This window comes from Chinchilla lanigera, unplaced genomic scaffold (assembly GCF_000276665.1).
Source record: "Chinchilla lanigera isolate Chin_1 unplaced genomic scaffold, ChiLan1.0 scaffold00017, whole genome shotgun sequence".
Lineage (NCBI taxonomy): Eukaryota > Metazoa > Chordata > Mammalia > Rodentia > Chinchillidae > Chinchilla > Chinchilla lanigera.
In genome coordinates this window covers 29,689,545-29,709,231 of record NW_004955418.1, presented here as the reverse complement: position 1 = coordinate 29,709,231, position 19,687 = coordinate 29,689,545, and the positions used below count along the sequence as shown (strand labels likewise).

The window sequence follows — 19,687 nt, the reverse complement described above, 5'->3', positions numbered from 1 at the left end:
CCTGACCCGGAATGTAGCCAGTAGCATCCGGCAGGGTGGAGGCCCGGATGGAACACAGCAGCAGGAGGAGGAAGCTCACCAACACCTCTCTCTCTCTCTATCTATCTATCTATCTATCTATCTATCTCTCCCTTTAGGTTAGTTAATATTTATTTGGTTGCCCTGAGTCCCTCTGTAACAGACCTGGTACTGGGTTTGAAGTTTAAAGCCAGAAGTGAATTCCCTCTCCCTCCCACACAGGGCAAGATGTATGAGCTGGGGGAATGTGACCCAGGCAGCTCGTCCTCCCTACCTTCATCAATGTGTCTTTTCTTATTGTTGTATTAAAACCAGGCACTGTGGTCCTTGCTATCACTTCCTTGCTCTTGTGACGGTAGCTTGGTACATGAATAGCTGCTTGGATTTGGGTCTCCATGAAGAGATGACCGCTGGAGGATCTCACTCAGTCAACAACCAGCTCTTCCTTCTCTCCATTTAAAATAAAAATGAAAACATTTTAGAAAACTTGACAACTTGCACTGGTGTCTTTATTGATAGGTTTAGAGGAACCTGAGTAAATTTTGTCTGGTAAATCCTTTTCATGAATTTGATGTCTATGACTGTCGGGCACAGTTAGTTGCTTAAGAGATATTAGAACATTGAGAAAATACACTTACTACATTTGTACACTTAGGAAATTTAAAATTAAGAAGCACAGGCATTACTGATACTTTCTTCCAAAAGTGACCCTTGAAAGTCAAAGGTGTGGAAATATCTGTAACATTAGCCCCGTAAAATCTCCTGGGAGAGGGCTGTAAGCATTACAGGAAAATACCGCTGTATACTAACATCTTGAAATATGAATTTATTTAAGTAAACATGAAGAACATTCTTGTGGGGACCCAGTACCACAAGAGAAATGTTTTAACTTCAGTCGGATGGACAGACAACTTTGTTGAGAATATAAAGAGTATATTCCCATTCTACTTGGGGGATGAAAGTCCTAATTCAACATGTTCTTTTCTGCGCAAATTTACATCTGACTTGGAAAATCTGTGATTTTCTGGAGTTTTTAAATTAAAGGGAAAAAAATATTACTACACATGGTACCTGAGTGCTTACAAATAACATGAAGTTTACTTTCATCCTTTAGGTTAAGTCATTTTAACCGATCCCCACATCATGTGGCTGGTCAACCAGACCCTGGGTGGTAACCTCTTCCTGCTGGGGATCCTCAGCCAGTCCTGGAGCCCTGGCTTTCTCTCCTTGTTCATGTCCGGCCTGTTTCTGACAGCTATGTCTGGAAACATCCTATTGATTTTTCCGATCCCCGCTGACTCTTCCTTGCATATGCCCATGTATTTCTTTATCAGTCAGCTCTCATTCCTGGGTTAGGAATACATACATAGACATACATTTCTGTCACTGAGCCCAAAATGCTGGTGAACCACCTGACCAATTCGGGACAACCTCAGTCACTGGGTGTGGGACCCAGATGTACACACCTGATGATGGCAGGTGCAGAGTACTGCCTTCTGGCCGCTTTGGCCTGTGACCTCTATGTGGCCCTCTGCCATCCTCTCTGTTACCCGGTCCTGATGAACCATAGGGTGTGTCTCCTCTGGCATCTTGCTGTTGGTTTCTAGGCTTACTGGATGGTTTCATCCTCACTTCCATTACCGTGACCTTCCCTTTCTGTAGATCCCGTGACAGCCACCATTTCTTCTGTGAGGTTCCTGCTCTGTTGAGCTCTCCTGCTGAGACACCACAGCCTACACGTTTTCCTGTATCTGTGCTGTGTGCTCGTGCTCCTGCTCCCTGTGACAGTCACTCTAGCCTCTTACTACCTTATCATCCTTACCATCCACAGCGTGGCTTCCACTGAGGGTCGGAAGGCCTTCACCACCTGCTCCTCCCACGTGACCGTGGTCAGCCTCGTCTAGGAGCTGCTGTCTACAACTACATGCTTCCCTGCTCCATCCACACCCCCACGAAAGACGTGATGATGTCCTTCATCTACACCGTCATTACAGCTGTCCTGAATCCTGTTATTTACAGCCTCGGAAACAAGGATGTTGCAGGGGCTCTGAAGAAAGTGCTGAGGATGGGAAACCCCACACTGCAGTGTGAGGAAGTCATCTTCTTATGGAGGGTCCCGTTCTTCACTTCAGGTGTCCTCCCAGCAAGCGCCCAGCTGGTTTGGGTGGCGTCAACCTCCCTGAGTTTTCCCTCTGAGGATTTCAGCCCAGTTTTCCTCTGTCCACAAATCATTTGCTCATGTTTAAGATGAAACTTACTTTCCTTTTCTCATAGCATCAACTTCTATTCTATCCCCTTGACCTGGTGGCTTTTTTTAGATTACAGTTAGAAATACGAACATTGATCTGTGTTGGTGGTGCCCAGAGACACCTTTCACCGTGAAGAGCATTTAACAGCACAGACTCATGACTGCTGCGAATGAAACCACATTCTGGTTACTTGGCATTCTCTCCTTAGCAAGCCCCTGTCATGTGCCATCTCACTTGACCCACTGTGGGCTGCCTCATGTCACCCAAACTTCCCAGAGGACAGGGCCTGTTAAGCTTGCCCTGACTTGGTCCACACAGGAGTTGCCAAGGTGGGGGCGCTGCACCTGCAGGGTCTGGGTTGGCATGTAAAATGCTAGAACCTCAGAGAGTCTAGGTCAATAGCACTGATTTTCAGGTTCTCATTTTCAGTTTCATCTAAGGTCCTATTTTCTATGAACACATGTAAGCCATTCTTCCATGGTAGTAGACCAAAGCCATGGGCTATCCAGATCAGTTTGTTTAGAGTTGTAGCCATTCAGACTCTTTCAACGAGAGAACCAGAATTTTCTCACATTGTCCTTGTTTATGCCAATGAGGACATATATTCAGAATGTAATTTCATATATATATATATATACACACACACACATATATATACATACACATATGTATCATTATTCATTTATTTAACAAGTAATAACGAAAGCAATTACTACTTGTATTTTCACCAGGCAATAACCTAAGTGTGTTACGTCTATGGTGCTCTTATTCTCATAGTCTATTATCAGCTTTATCCTAAAGTTGATATAAATAAGATGCCATGGGTTTGAGCAACTTGAACAAAGTTATGGAATTTCAAGTTGCCCCATGGAGCCTCAGCTGAGGCAGGAGACTGCGGTCTCTGCCCCTATGAGGTCTGCAGACTTTTCCACACTGCGTTGCCTCTCCACCCAGCAGAGCATACTCCAATCTTGGCTTTCAGAAGACTTTTCCTCTCCCTTGAATGCTATTTTTCTAAAACCTTATATGACTATATCCTCCCTTCTTTAGGTTCCAACCTATTCATTCACTCATTCATTCATTCATCCAACAGATCACTTCTAAGTGCTTGCTACATGTCTACTGTTCTATGCATTGAGGCTATAGCAATGAAAAAAAATAGAAAAAAAATACATCTTCTCAGCATCTATAGATTTAAACAGAAAATAAATATAACAAAGCAAGACAATAAGCAATATTTTCAGGAGGTAAGTGGTAGGACATAGTAAGCAGGATATCAGCTTTTTTTTATTTTGTGTGCGGGCTTGGGCTAGTTACCACTGTGATTAACACTGGACAAAGACTACTGGATGCAAGTTGGTGAGCAGGCAGATATTAGGGGAAATGCATTCTAACCACAGGGCAGAAATAATGCAGGTTCCCAGGACAGTGTCTGCCCTGTGTTGGGGAACACAGATATTTGAACAGTCAGCACTGAGGAAGAAATAGTAGAGTTCAGTATCTCTCCAAAAGACTGGATTCATCCTGTCATTTTATCCTAAGTATATGTGGGCAAGAGCTCCACCAAGGGCCTTGATATGGTCGAAGAGGGATCAGAAACTTATGCTTACCCAGATGGAAAGCCAAATGAAATACTAAGGAAAAGGCAATAATTATTAGTAACAAGTATTTCCAAGGGTCCTTGAGGAGAAGACTAAAGTCAGTGTGCTGAACTTAGAAAGGAATGATGTTTGATGGTCTTCAATTTCAGAGGCACATGGGACAGCAGCCAAACTGAAGTGAGCTGTTGGAGCCCAGGCTGTGCAAAGGTGAAGGTGCCACCCACACAGTACTCTGGCTGTGGGGAAAGCTCATATTCACAGCCTCTGAAGGCAAGATAAGGCCACAGCTAAGGACATTTGGCTCTCACTCCCATTCGAGGGCAATAGTTGCCAACCTAAGAGATAAGATAGTTTCCCCAGTTAACAAGATTTACTGCTTGGAATGTCTTTGTTCTAACTTGTCAAGGCCCTGCTCGTTTTTTGTGGGCTTTTGCCTCAGAAATGCACTCCACTTCCCTGCACCGCCCCCTGAATTGTTAAGGACCCAATAAATATGGGCAGTCCAGAGGAGTCTTTGTCTTTGCTCCAAGAGAGTTCTGACCTTCCTGGACCCCATTACTTGTCTCTTTTATTTAAGCCTTCTCTGTACACTCATTATAGGAGACTGAAAGCCTGATCAGGTCCTGATAGTGGGCTGAGGGATAACGTATGAGTGGAATTTAAGGTTGAGGGGTGGACAATACATTTCAAAAGCCAGACACTAAATACTTTTTAAAGCAGATTTGAGAAAAATTTAGAGAAAACAATTTTCATCTATTAATATTTTTTCCTGAAAGGCTGTAGTAATTGTAATTGCTTTCACAAATATGATAAAAATATTTAAGGTAGGGTTTATATATTTATTTATATTCTTCCCTAAAAACTAGTGAAAAAAGTTTTAATTTTGCAGCATGCCAGGTTCATGAATGAGATTTAGGACATGATCAGGTAAATCCATTGTATTAATTTTCCATGGCCACCATAACAGAGTATCAGAGTCAGAGTGGCCTAAAGCAACATGAATTTTGTCTCTCATGGGATGGAAGCAAGTAACTAAAATCAAGATATTTGGGGGCTATAGACCTCCCAGAGGCTCTGGGGGAGAATCTGCTCCTTGCAGAATGAGATTCTTATGACCACAGGGCTTCCTTAGGTCTGCGCTGCATCACTCTGATCTCTGCGTCAGTGGTCATACTTCTGCCTTCTGTGTTGCAAAACATCCTCTTTTTCTGTGACATACAATCAGATATAAGGACATATGTGATTGCACTTAGAATCCATCTGGCTTACCTAGGGCCAACATCTCTCAAAATACTTAGCCATGCTTTTTTAATATATGGATGTGGATGTACTTTGGGGGGTTACCATTCAATCTCCTGCATCCATAATACATGAGCAGTGGGAAATTCTTCTCTTTCCATCCCAAAGAAGTGTGGGAAAGAAGAAAGAAGTGACATAAAGAGAACAGACCCCCAAACTTTATTAATTTTTAGGCTTCTAGTTTATTCTATATTATTATTGGAATTTTTATTGTTAATGATGGCATAGTTGTTTTTTAAAAAATTAGTTTCCATTGAATATAAATATATAGTTTGTCTTTGGTGGCTGACATTACTTCAGTTCCTATTCTCTCCTCTGTATGGTGCTGGAGGTCAAACCCACACAAGAAACCTGGACACTAAGATCCTCAAATATAAGTGGAAGAGATATCCATCCCGACCCATGCACAAACCTCAGTATAGAAACACAAGAAGTATGGAAAAGTAGAACAACATGACTCTTCCAGATGTGCATAATTTTTCACTAACTGAATACAAAGATATCAAAGTCGATGAAATATCAAAGAATTCAAAAGACTGATTTATAAAATAATTAATGACTTCAGGCAGAACACAATCAAATGAGTGAATGAACTAAGGAAAACATTGCAAAATGTAAAAGAGCAACTCAGCAAAGAAATACAGATTCTGAAAATATAAATCAGAAATTCTAGAAGTGAAAAGTACAATAAGTCATATAGAAATTCAGTGGAAAGCCACACTAAGAGAAAAGTCCAAGCAAAAGTAAAAACTTGAAGGCTTGAATATGAGATTAAGGACATTAATAAGGTGCTCACACTGACTTAGAAAACCAAGAAGCTATGAGCACAACATCCAAGAACTCTGGGCTGTGGTTAAAAAACAAACTTATAAGTTGGTGGTGTGGAAGAAGGCTCAGAGGTTCATACTAATGGCATGAAAGAGCTATCTAATGAAATAAAACATAAAACTTCCAAAACTAGGGGGTATAGATATTCACCTACAGGAGGCATTTAGAACCCCAAGCGAATACAACCAGAAAAGACCTCAATAATGTCAATTCACAGTTAAAATCACAAGAGTACAAGGAAAAGAATGCTAAAAGCTATCTGAGAGACATGCCAAGTTTCTTAAATAGGCACACCCATGAGAATAACCTTAGGCTTCTCTGCAGAGAAGCCCAAGAGAGCAGAGAATTGTGTATTTAATGCTCTAAAAGAAAATAACTACTAACTGAGATTACTATATCCAACAAAGCTATCCTTCAAAATTGAACAGGTAATAAAGACTTCCAAGGTAAGCATAAACTAAAGAAATGCATGACCACTCAGCCAGCATTGCAAAAGATACTTAAAGGAATCCTGCACACAGAAGAGGAAATGTAATAAGCTATTGAGAATTAAGAAGAAATCACACATTAGAAAAACACCAAAACAATACATATTGGTCTTTGTTGAAAGAAATTACCTTTCTACAATAACTCTGAGGGTAAAGGATAGTAATTCTCCAATTGAAGACACAGACTAGCTGACTGGATTAAGAAACAACACCCAATTCTTTGCTGCCTGCGAGAAACACAGCTCACTAGCAAAGATAGTCTCAGGCTGAAAGTAAAAGTATGAGCAATCACATTCCATGTAAAGAGAACTTAAAGCAATCAACAGTAACTGTGCTCATATCTGACCCAGCAGACTTCAAAACAAAACTAGTTAGATAAGACAAAGAAGGCCTGGCATGTTGGTAAAGAGAAAAATCCACCATAACAATGTGATAATTGCAAATATATATGCACTGAACACTGGTGGACTCGATTTTATGAAACAAACCCTTCTTGACATAAAGGAATACACACCAGAGGGTTGAATACAGTGATAGTGGGTGCGTTCCATACTTTACTGTTATCAATAGATACATCATCTTGACAAGAAATTAACAGAGAAACATCAGAGTACAACAACACCATAGTTCAGATGCATTGACACAGGCCTCCAGAATTTTCTAACAACTACAGAATACACAGTCTTCTTATCAGCTCATGGAATGTTCTATAAAATAGATAACATTTTAAGCCATAAAGGAAACCATAACACGTACAGCAAATGGAATAATTTCTTGCATTTTATCAGATAATGGAAGAAACTAGAAATGAATGCCAAGAGAAACCACAGAAACTACAAGTGGTTAGGGACTACACAATTCACATTTGAATGATCAGTAGGCCACTGAACAGGGAGGGAAATCTTACATTCCTCAAACTCATTGCCATGAGTTTGAGGTTAACTTAGGCTGCATACATAGTGAGTTCAAGGCCAGCCTAGACTACATTGCAAGACCCTGCCTCAAACTCCTTCCACCAAAAAAGAACCTAATGATGCATCTCAAGGTTTTAGTAAAACAAGAACAAACCAAAACAAACCCAAAAGAAGGTAAGAAATAATGAAGAGCATAATTGAAATTAATGAGGTAGAGAATATAAGAATAATGTGCAGGATCAATGAAATAAAGATTTGGTTCTCTGAAAAGATAAACAAGATTGACAAACCTTTGGCAAACTAACCAAAATAAAGAGAAAGAAGCCCTATGTCAACACAGACATGAAAAGGGGAATGTTGAGAACATACCACTGAAATCCACTGGATTATGAGGGACTTCTCTAAAAATCTATATTCAGATAAATTGGATAATCCTGAAGAAATGGATAAATTTCTAGATGCATACAACATACCAAACCTAAATCAAGAGGATACAAATAAAACCTAAACAGACCAACAATAAGCAATGAGGTTGAAACCATAATAAAAACTCTTCTAATAGGGAAAAGTCTAAGAACAGATAGGTTTACTGTTGAATTTTACTGGACTTTTAAAGAACAAATAACCAATGCTTCCCTAATCTATTCCATGAAATATAAAGTGGAAAGAATACTTCCAAACTCATAGTAAAAGATCAACATCACCCTCATACCAAACTGGACACAACAACAGCAACAAAAAGAAAACTATACACTAATATTATTAACATAGATGCAAAACTCCTGAATAGAACGCAAACTGAATTAAAGAGTACATGGTGATCAGGTTGGCTTCATTCCAGGGATGCAATGATGTTTCAACATAAGCAATTCAATAAACATAATACACTACCTAAGCATTTAACAAGAATGAATACCATATGATCATTCAAGAAATGAAGAAAAGGGGCTGGGGATTACCTCAGCAGCACAGTGCCTGCCTGGCAAGCGAAAAGTTGTGAGTTCGATTCCTGGTACCAGAAAAAAAAAAAAAAAAGAAATGAAGAAAAAACTTTGACATAATATAGCATTCCTTCATGATAAAAACCTTGAAAAAACTAGTTATTGAAACATCACTCCTTAATATAATAGAACAATATATGGTAAACTCACAATCTGTGTTATCCTGAATGGTAAAAGAACTGAAAACATTCTCTGTAAAACCAGGAACAAGGCAAAAATTTCCACTCTTGTCACTCCTATTCAATATAGCTCTTGACATTTTCAATAGAGCAATTAGGTAGGAGAAAGAACTAAAAGGGGTAAAAGTAGGAAATAAAGAAATAAAGAAATGTTTAGTTGCAAATGATGTTCTGTATTTTCCTGATGTCCAAAGAATTTGAAAATTTTTTTTTCACATAATTATTGACCATCTGTACTGCAACAGCAAACAGAAACACTGAAAATGTCACCCAGGGTTTAAAGGCAGATTTATTTTACGTCAACATGCACTGACTGGGATCATTCTCCAAATATCAGGCCTTGAAGGCCCAGGGAGGGAGGTTTTTATGGGGCTGAAAGGGGAAGTACAGAGGCAGAGTATTTGGCTGTCTTTAATTTGTTGTTACAATATGCATCACGGAGACCAACCATTCCTAAGAAACAGAAGTAACAGGAACTGAAGTAAATTGGAAGTTACCCAGGCAACTAACAAAAACTGAAGTATACTGGCTGGAGGTAGGCATTTTCTGCTACAGTACTTCTTTTTTTTAGAAGTATCTGTTCATTTGCCCAATTCTTGATTAGGCTATTTGTTTTTTGATGGCAATTTTTTTCTTTCTTATATATCCTGTACATTCATTTCTATTGGAAGAATGTCTGGCAAAGATTTTTCTCCCATTCTGCAGGCTGTTAATTCACTCTGTTGTTTCCTTTCTTTAGGCAAGGCAAGGCTTTTTCATCCAGTGCAATGCCATTTATCAATTATTTTCTGCTCCATTAAAGTCTCATTCAGTAAATCATTGTGCCTATGACCTGAAGTGTTTATCTATATTTTTTGTAGCATTTTTGATGTTTTAAGTCTTACACCTACTCTTTTAATAATTTTGCACTGATTTTGGTACAGGGCAAGGGACAGGGATCTAGGTTCAAAAGTCTGTGTCCACATAGCTGCTTTCCCCAGCAGTACGTGTTGCAGAGGCTCCCTTTTTTCTCAGCATATGTCCCTGGCCCTTTTGCAAGAGCCAGGTTGATGTAGTGGGTGGGATTGCTCCTGGGCCCTCCATTCTATTCACTTACCTACTTGTTTATTTTTATGCCAGGGCCATGCTGTTTTTGTTACTATGAGTTTGAAATGTGTTTTGAATTTGGATATTGAGATGTCTCCAGCATTGCTTTTTTTTCCCCATACGTTTGTTTGGACCATTCTGGTACTTTTTATTTGCATGTGTATTTTAGGATTGTTTTTCCTAGCTCTGTAGAAACTGCCACTTGTATTTTGATTGGGATCACATCTAATCTGTAGATTGTTGTCAGTATTATGGCCATTTTAGCAACATTACTTGTGCCTGTCGGTGAGCCTGACAGTTCTTTCTGTCATCTAGAGTCTAGTTTCTTTCTTCAGTGTACTGTATCTTTCATTGGAAAGGTCTTTTGCCTCCTTGGATGGCTTATTCCTAGGGGTTTTAATTTGCTAAATGCTTGTGAATGGATTTTTAAAAATTTATTTCTCAGCAGGCTCATTAATTGGTGTATACAGAAACTACAGATTTATGTATATTGATTTTGAACCTTTCGCTTTGCTGGATTTGTTCTTCATATTTGCAAGTCTTCTGGTGGAATTTTGGGGGCTTTCAAAGAAAAAGATCAGACCACCTAGCAAAAGGGATAATTTAACTTTTTTATGTCTTATTTGTTTTCCTTTTATTTCCTTCTCTTGCCTAATTGCTCTGGCTAAAATTTCAAGTGCGATACTGAATACTAGGGGGTGAAAGTGAAACTTTATTCCTTATGTTAGAGGAAATGCTTTAGATTGCCCCCACTCAGTATGACAATGGCTGTGAGTCAGTAACACATAGAGAGCCTTTAGTATACTGAGGTAAGACACTTCTATACCTAACAAACAAGAAAAAAAAAAAAGGAACTGAAGAAGTGATGTAAAATGAGGAAGAAAAAGTCAGAAACGGGCTAAAAGGGAGGAAAGTGAGCAACAAGAAAAGAGGAGAGGTGAAATGAAACTGAAGCAGGGAGAGGAGAAAATAGAATAGTAATGCAAATTAAATGTAAGGAAAATCATGAGAAAAAATAAACATAAAATAAAGAAAACGAAAGCTCTAGGTAATTTAACATATGACAAATGGAGCAAAAGAGATGAGAGAGGACAGAACAAAAACAAAACACATAAATGAATCCATAACAAGTGGTGGGAAATTCTGGCTAATGAATCTGGTGTGGAGAAGCAGAGTCAAGCTGGAGCCCTGGTCTGCCACCCCCAGCACACAGAGCAGGGACACTTTCATCCCACCCCTTTTGCCAGGTGACAAAAGGCCAGTGTCTGCGCTTGGCTTCCATGAGTGTGTAACCATCTGTAAGGGCAGCTCGCTTCCCCTGAGGTCTGCTATCTATGTGGCCAGCAGGGAAAACTTGCATCTAGGATGCAGCCAGTGCTTTTCAGTGTTGTACCTTGGCAGCTACTGAGCTGCCCCTGTTGGTCTTGTCCTCAGCCCAGAGGAGTGGACAGTGCCCCTGGGCAAGTGACTAAGCTGTAGCATGGCCTTGTGTCCCTGAGAAGCCACCATATTGTGCTCTGGATGAGTGGCCGTGAGGACAGAACACTGTAATCACACTTCTCCCACGCAGCTCAAGCACACTGCCTTTGCTTCTTGCTAGGAGCATATGGCTTCCTGCATCTCCATGCCCCTCTCCACAGTGTCCTCTGTCCCCCACTACTCACACTTTCTGGGGGACCCCTGTTCTGCTCACCCCAGCCAACACTGTCTTGCCTAGCTTTCTCCCACCCAGTGTGCAGCAGGGCATGCACCAAGAGCCCTGATGCTGACTGCCCCAGACTTTCAATCCCAAAAATCTGACCACTCTCAAGATGGCTCTAGTTCTAGTCCCCTGGGAGTTTGTGCAGCCCTATATCTGGTTGTCTCATGGGTAGAGTGGCTTTAGGACCAAATTCCAAAGCTAGAGGAAAAGTGTGGATGGACTCCCGTCTTCTCCCATAGATGGGGCCATGCATCAGCTTATAATCCTGAGGGCTATTTGAACTGCTTCCCTAGGTTTTCATGCTGCATAAGTTTCCTTTTGTTCTTCTGTTTGTTCCTGGAACTCTTCCTTACCTTCACTTCCACTCTGCCATCTTCCAGGGGTCTCCATTGCCATTTATTAATATACTTTTGCTAATTTGTTTTGATGAATCATTTAGACTAGGCTTTATAAGGAATGGTTTTTATTTTGTTTTGTTTTTACTCCAGAGTTATTTTATCCTTATATTGTTGCAGGAAAAATCCAGAACCAAAAGGAAAGCTCTCCATACCAAGGAGTTTGAAAGGCAACTTTAATGTAATGTCAGTGTGCTGATGGGAACCAGTTCCAAATCATCAGTTCAGAGTCAGTTTCAAGTTCAGTTTAAATACAGTTTGCAAGCAGGAAGTACAGAGCTGATAGTTGATTGCTACTTAATTGATTACATGGATTACAAGAATCAAGTCACATGTCAGGCAGATTTGTTTTAAGCAGGTTTACTCAAAAGGAATTATCATTAGAGAGTAACATTCCAGGAGGGAGGTGGTCTGAGCAGAGCGGGTAGAGTTGAATCCACCCTTAACTGGGCCATTCTGATCTGGGCATAAAGTATAAAGTCCTTGAAGCAAGCCAAAACAAAACTAGATACGTATATATTTTAATTAGAAAACACGGGTCCTATAGCTGGATGTGGTCAGGTTGACCTGGCCGGCTATTTGGAAGAAGCTGGACACAGAGAGCCCAGGCTAACTGAGCTTAGCAGTCTAATGATGTGGCAAGCAGCCGGAGTATATGCATCCCAACATAGCCACAGGCCATTGCTTGATCTTTAGTGTCTACTAGAAGATCTATATAAATTTGCCATTACAATATAAAGGCTAATTGGGACTTTAAAATACCTAAGCTCCACTTTGCTCCTCTTAAATCCTATAGCATCTGTTGTTAGCCTTTTTTACACCTCCTTTGTATGGATGCCTTTACTAAATGAAAATATTGCATTTTTCTAACATATATTTTTAACTTTCCTCTCATGTTTATACATTTATTTGTTCTCTGACATTTCTTTTTATATGTGCCTTTCATCTGATGTAATTATTTTTACTTTGCTCCAAGGCTCAGCTGAGAATAACGTATTGCATTCTTTTTTTAAACTGTTATTGTAGTCTCCTTTGTCCTTCCAAATTTAGGGAGCTATATTGGCAATAAAAATTGTATACATTCAAGATCCATACTGTTGAGTTTTTATCTGTGTCTATGTTGAATGTAATTAGTATAATCAAATTAACTAAAACATCACTTCCTACTACAATTTTTTAAAATACGAAAACACTTAAGATCTACTCTGTTAGGAAATTTCAAGTATATAATATAGTATATAAACTGGGCTCATTATGCCATACTTTAGTTTCCCAGAGCTTATTCATTTTATAATTGAAACTCTGTACTGTTTGACAAAATCTCCTTGTCAACCTCACCCCATGTCCCATGGCAACTACCATGCTACTCTATGTGTCTATGTTTTAACTCATTCAGATTCCACAAGGACATTTCAGAATTTATCTTTCCATCCTTATTTATTTAGGGTAATGTTCTCCATCCATGCTGTCACAATTGCAGTATTTCCTTTTATGAAAGTGCTGAATAGCATTGATAGATACAGATACAGATATAGATGTAGACGTAGATATAGATGACATAGATATGGGTGTATGGGTGAATGTATAGATATCCACCCACCAGCAGACACAGGCTGTTTCCATATATTAAGGATTGTGTGTAACACTACAATAAACAGTTGATGAAGGTATCCCTTCGGGACACTGACTCTATTTCTTTTGGAATGTACTCAGAAATGGGATTGCTGAATCATATAGAATACCATTTTTAAACTTTTGAGAAACCATCATCTAGTTTTTCAGTAGTAACTGTATCAATTCACATTTCCACTGCAGTATAGAAGGTGTCAATTTCCTGCACATCTTTGACAGCACTTGCTACCTACTGTTGTTTTGCTAAGTGACCTTTGTCTTAGTCACTTTCTCACTGCTGAGACAAAATGCCCAAACTCACAACTTGAGGTGAAAAAGATTTACTTGGCTCATAGTCTTCGGAGATTTCAGCGCATAGTTGGTGGCTCCAAGGCAGAAACAGCATGGCGGAAAGACCTGAACAGAGGACAGCTGCTCACCTCATGGCAGCTAGGAAGCGGAGAGTTCAGGAGGACCCAGGAAGGAAAACATGTACTTCCAGGTCATGCTCAGTGACCCCATCTCTGTGACCAGAGTGCACCTCCTGACAGCAAGGCACCTATAATGCCTTGTTATCCAGTCATCTTCCAAATGCATGAGGCTTTGGGCCATTTTTGCTACAAACTGTAACACACATTAAAGTTAAATTTAACCCTGAATCAACAAGGATAGCAGGTGAATGACAGCAAAAAGAACATAGTAAAGAGGATGGAAGACAAATGTGAGGATCTCCTCAGTTTTATTCTTCCAACAGTACTGATTAGTGATGCTCTGTTTCACACGTCAAGTGAATTCTGTTCCAGGTTGTGTAACTGAAAGACAGAAATGTCTCACAAAATTTACCTGAAGGTTAAAGAAGGATGTAGAGATATCTCTGGAAATTAGTTTATAGAGTGAAGAATGCTAAAGCTACACAGTCACTCATTCACATACTTCATTGATCAGATATTATCTATATTCAGAAATTCTGAGGTTAGGATTAATATTGGCTAAGATTTTGAGTTTTAAAGTCATAGGAAAATTTTTGAAAGACTCAGAAAAACTAGAAGTGCAGGGCAAGGGTCTATTTACTTCTTTGGTTTTCTTGAGTGTATTCTTTTCCAAAGTCCCAGAAGGGCTTTATTAACAGAAAACTTTGGTCCAATCCCAGATAAGCATAGTCAGGCAGGGCTGAGGTCACCGTTCCACCTTTCTGTGCACACTTAATCTGTCCACACCCCATGAGCCCGCCTGGGCAGGGTCAGCAGGGCCATCTAGCAGTGTGCTCAGCAGACAGGCGGAGAGTGCTTCAGGAGCAAAGAATCGCTACTGTTCTTGACTACTGATCTGCTTCCAACACTGTCTATTAGTTCTCAACATTTCCTTCCTTTCCTCTAGCATCTACTTTTCTGGAGAAAAGAAAATGTGCTTCCTTCCCAAAGCTTCAGGTAGCATTAATGTACTGTAATGTATAAAGAACTGTGATTTTTATTTCCAATATGTATAGACCCAAGAGTATATTCCTCCTTTATTTTTACAAGGATGCATTTGCTTTCCTGAGACTGAAATGTTGCAGAGAGAGTGGTCTGTTTTATTCACTTGGGGTAGCTTCTGAGGGTGACCATGAAACTAGCAACAATGTCTCCATCGCATTTATATTTCCTGGTTGAGTGGAGCCTTAAATCCAACTTGTACACTACAGAGAGAGGATGGCGTTTCCAAGAGAACTTGGGGACATAAAAGTCCTCTCTCAGGTTAGTGGAATGGTGGTAGGCAGATACTCTGATAATCTAAATTTTTAATCTACACAAGGAGAAAATAAGATGAGTAAATACCTGATAGGCCCAGGGGAGGGGTTAGGTGGCAAAGCATCAGAACACTTCTGGGATGGTGTCAGCTTCAGATAATGCCGGTGTTACTGTACCAGTGCCATTAAAAATCCCCAAGTTAAACACATGCTGAGCTGTTTACTGGAGACTTGAGCAATGGAACAGTGGAGTCAAGAGAGGGCGGAAAGGCCGGTCCCCTAGCCCAGTCACACACAGGGCTTCCTCGTCCATGCAGTGTGTGGGGTGGTTGTTGTGTATGGCTGATGACAGTGACCTCCACTGAACAAGGAGCAGCAGAGATGCTCCCAACACCCCTCCTGCCCTCGCCTGCCTCCTGCTCCTCCTCCGTTCACTCAGCCACCAACATATGGGCACTCACATGTGCTGCTCCTATGCTGGTCCTGGCCCCACTTTGTGCAGAAACATACATTAGGTGAGCAGGTGTGCTTTTGCAGCTCGCTGGGAGGTTAAAACTGTGCACAAGGCTCACTGTCCCATGCAGACAAGATTAATAGAAAGGAGTACCTGCGATTGCCTCAGGCTTGTCTGACACTGATGCTGGGGCATCGAACACACTCATAGGATTGCCTACTGCACCAGCTTCTCAGGACTTGAGACCAGGAATGAGTTGGAGGTTAGAAACAATTTTTGTATTATTACAGGACTGTAAAATGTCTTTGAATCTTGTAATTTTTGTCTTAAATATCCCTGCATCATAACCACTTCTGGTGTCTTCCCAGAAGGAAGAGATATTAGTTTCTTCCTCTCAGTAAGGGCTATGGAAATTTAAATTCACAATGCAGAAGAGGAAAAGTTGAGAATCTTAAATCTCTTTAAGAGAAAATGTGGGAGGCATCAGAAAGAGCATGTATATTTTCTGTCTGCTGCATTTTATTAATTATTCAATAACTATTTAAAATTCCACCTTGAATCACTTACATTCTATATAAATAATATCTTGCATGCATAAACTGACAGTGACCTCATTACAAGCAACCATGTTTTGTATGATCTGGATTTGTTTTCTGCATCCAAAGCAGTGGTGCTCTGTGAGCAGCAGGCCAGAGCAGACGGGAACCGGGCTCGGAGACTCTCAGTGGTGTGCAATTTTTCTTCCCACATCTCAGTTTCTCATGAAAAATCAGTTGTGGTGCTCATTATGTTTGCAAAAACATCCAAATTGTTGTCTGAAAAAGTGACCTTCCAAATCCCAGTTACTTCTCTGAGATTTAATGCAAATAGTAGGAGTTTTAAGGACCTGACCTTGGAGGAATGTACAGTGGAAAACAAAGAGACAAGATTTTCCATAAAGCTATGGTTAACTGGGGTTAAACTAATAAATATATTACACATGTTTCTACTTATATGTGTATATGTTTATATCAATCACTATTTAAAGTTATACATATTTATATGCAACAAACATGTACAAACACATATTTTCAAATATAAATTGTTTTCTTAAATTGTGTTTACACTTTATTTATTTGCAGGTCTTTTCCCACCTTATTATGAAAACCAAATCATTAAATGTATAATGTATACTAAAAGTGGAGATCTGACGCTGTGTCATTTTAGCAGCCAACTGCAAGATAGGGTATTCATGATTCGTGTAAATATTGAATCCTTCACACCGTATCTGTTTACTCGTTTGAATCTAGCACTGTTCTAGGAACTTGCTTGACCTCACTTCATTAAATCTTCACAAGCCTGAAACCCAGTAGTATTCTAATCTTTCTTTTAGGTACAGCAGACAGAGGATCACAGGGTAGAAAGGTAGCAGGATGACCACTGGCTCTGGCCACAGTCAGGGCTTCTGTCCACAAGCCCTTTGGTCTGTAAGGCTTGGTCCTCTGGTGAGAATGTGAGGCTCACTTCACACTCATAGATGGCAAGAGTTTCAGTGTTTGAATTGATTTTCCCAAAGTATATTTCAGTTACCTTCTAAATACTTCCTATGTGGCAGCACATGCTTGTAACTCCAGTCTGTAATCTAGAAGACTGACGCAGGCAGATTGCAAGCTCCAGCCTGCCCTGGGCAAGTTAATGACTGGTGAAATCTTGTGTCACAATAAAAAAAAAGAAAGGCTATGGATGTAATTCAGTGTGGTGTGAAAGACCTGGGTTCAATCCCTTGTACAGGAAAACAAACCAGTGGAGTTGACCCTTATACCAGAGAAGTTAGGACTTACTCCATCAGTAACGACATTTTGAAAATAATAAATTTCATTTTCTTTTTTTTTCCCCTTTTTTCTCTCTGTCACCGTGTTGCCAAAGGGCAGTGATTCTGCAAATCTTTAGCACTTGTTCAAAGAGGACGCTGACCAAGAAAGTTCGTGGGTGTGAACTGTGAGGACATCACTGTGAGTCACAAATCTTTTCTGGCCATAATTGTGAATTAGTTTCTTTTAATTTGATGAATTACAGGCAACTTTAAATCATCAGGTGCACGGGTCTGTGGGACATCTCAAGTTGGTCCAGTCAGGGGCCTGCATGCACGTGTGGGGTACTCCCTGAACAGTCTTTTGAGAAGGTCACATTATGTTAACCCCAAAGCTTTCTCGGTGTTCTAGGTGAGACCTCATGGACATTACCACCTGGACCTCCAACTTCACAGAGCAGACAGATTTCATCCTGGTGGGACTCTTCCGTCAATCCAAACACCCTGCTCTGCTTTGCCTGCTCATCCTTGTGATTTTCCTGATGGCCTTGTCCGGAAATGCACTCCTGATCCTTCTTATTTGCTCTGACTCCCGCCTCCACACCCCCATGTACTTTTTCATCAGCCAGTTGTCCCTCATGGACATGATGTACATTTCCACCACGGTGCCCAAGATGCTCATGGACCAGGTCCTGGGTGAGAACAAGATCTCAGCCCCTGAGTGTGGGCTGCAGATGTTCCTCTACTTGACACTGGTTGGTTCAGAGTTTTTTCTTCTGGCATCCATGGCCTACGACCGCTACATGGCCATCTGCCATCCCCTGCACTACCCCATCCTGATGAACCACAGAGCATGTCTCCTCCTGGCATCTGGCTGCTGGTTCCTGGGGTCGGTGGATGGCTTCATGCTGACTCCTGTGACCATGACCTTCCCCTTCTGTGGATCCCGGGAGATCCATCACTTCTTCTGTGAAGTCCCTGCTGTGACAAAGCTGTCCTGCTCAGATACCTTGCTCTATGAGACACTCATGTACCTGTGCTGTGTCCTCATGATCCTCATCACTGTAACAGTCATCTCAAGCTCCTACACCTTCATCCTCCTCACTGTTCTCAGGATGAACTCAGCAGAGGGCCGGAAGAAGGCGCTGGCCACCTGCTCCTCCCACATGACTGTGGTCCTTCTCTTCTACGGTGCTGCTGTCTACACCTACATGCTCCCCAGCTCCTACCACACCCCTGAGAAGGACATGGTGGTGTCTGTGTTTTACACAATACTCACCCCTGTGTTAAACCCCTTAATCTATAGTCTCAGGAACAGGGATGTCACAGAAGCTCTAAAGAAAATGTATAGTGTGAGACCTGCCTTTCAAGACTTGGTAAAATAGGCACCGTGAGTAATCATGGGTTCTTTTCTTTCTCTCTGCATATCAGACATTCAGAGTCTTATATGAATTGTGTTTCTCAGACTCACATGAGGGCTTATCCTCCACTCACCCCTTTTTTGGGAATTCTTTTCTATACTGGAAAAATCTCCATCTGTGCCCTGTTTTTCCATTCAAATACTTATACGACAGGATTGTTTTGATGTTTTATTTTCTGTAGCTGATGATTGGTCCTTAATTATGTAGAATATTCATAGTTAGGAATGGTCATAAGGTTTTCAACAGATAAGGGACAGAAAGAAGTAATAAAGTGAAAAGATTTCCATGGGATCCAGGCCCTCAGCTGGATTCCTTGGTCTAAGTGTGTGAACAGATTTCCTGCACTTTCTTGTATAGCATTCTTTGGGTGACTATTATAAATAATCTTATAAAATATGTGTCCTGTATTATATTGTTCCCCTTGCAAAATATTCCCCAAACCATAACAGGTAAGGATCACTTGGAGTGAAGTACTCCAAGCCCTAAAAGAGGACAATTGTTTTTTGAGACAGTGTCTTGCTATGCAGTTCAGGCTGGCCTTGTGCTCACTTTGTAGCTCAGGCTGGCCCCAAACTCACAATGATCCTCCTGCCTCAGCCTCCTGAATGCTGGGATTACAGGCATGTGCCACCACACCTCGCTAAGAAAATAAGTTGTAACCCAGATTCATATATCCTGCAAAATTATCTTTCAAGATATTTACTTGATAAAGAAAAACTAAAGAAATTCACAACCACCAAACCACCACTACTCTCACAGATATCTTAGAAAGAGACAATGAAAACTAACCATGCCAAAAGTGCAGTAGAAAAAATAGACCAGATAGGATAAGCAATTAAGTTAGAAGGGAAAGAAAGGAACCAGCAAGAGGAAAATAATACAATGACAGGATTAAGTCAACACCTATCAGTTATAACTATTAGTGT

At 40.6% G+C, this 19,687-nt stretch overlaps 1 protein-coding gene and 1 pseudogene across 1 annotated transcript in view; both read left to right on the top strand.

Moving 5' to 3' along the window:
• LOC102018831 (olfactory receptor 2T29-like) overlaps positions 1-19,031 on the top strand; it is a 98,635-nt gene extending 79,604 nt beyond the window's left edge. Inside the window, exons 2-3 of the mRNA XM_005382327.2 lie at positions 17,457-17,542; positions 17,753-19,031. Of these exons, the coding sequence (XP_005382384.1) occupies positions 17,763-18,725 (963 nt within the window). The 5' untranslated portion in view covers positions 17,457-17,542; positions 17,753-17,762 and the 3' untranslated portion in view covers positions 18,726-19,031. The remainder of the gene's footprint in view (positions 1-17,456; positions 17,543-17,752) is intronic.
• On the top strand, positions 1,162-6,530 carry LOC102007433 (annotated as a pseudogene).
• Positions 19,032-19,687: the final 656 nt, after the last annotated feature.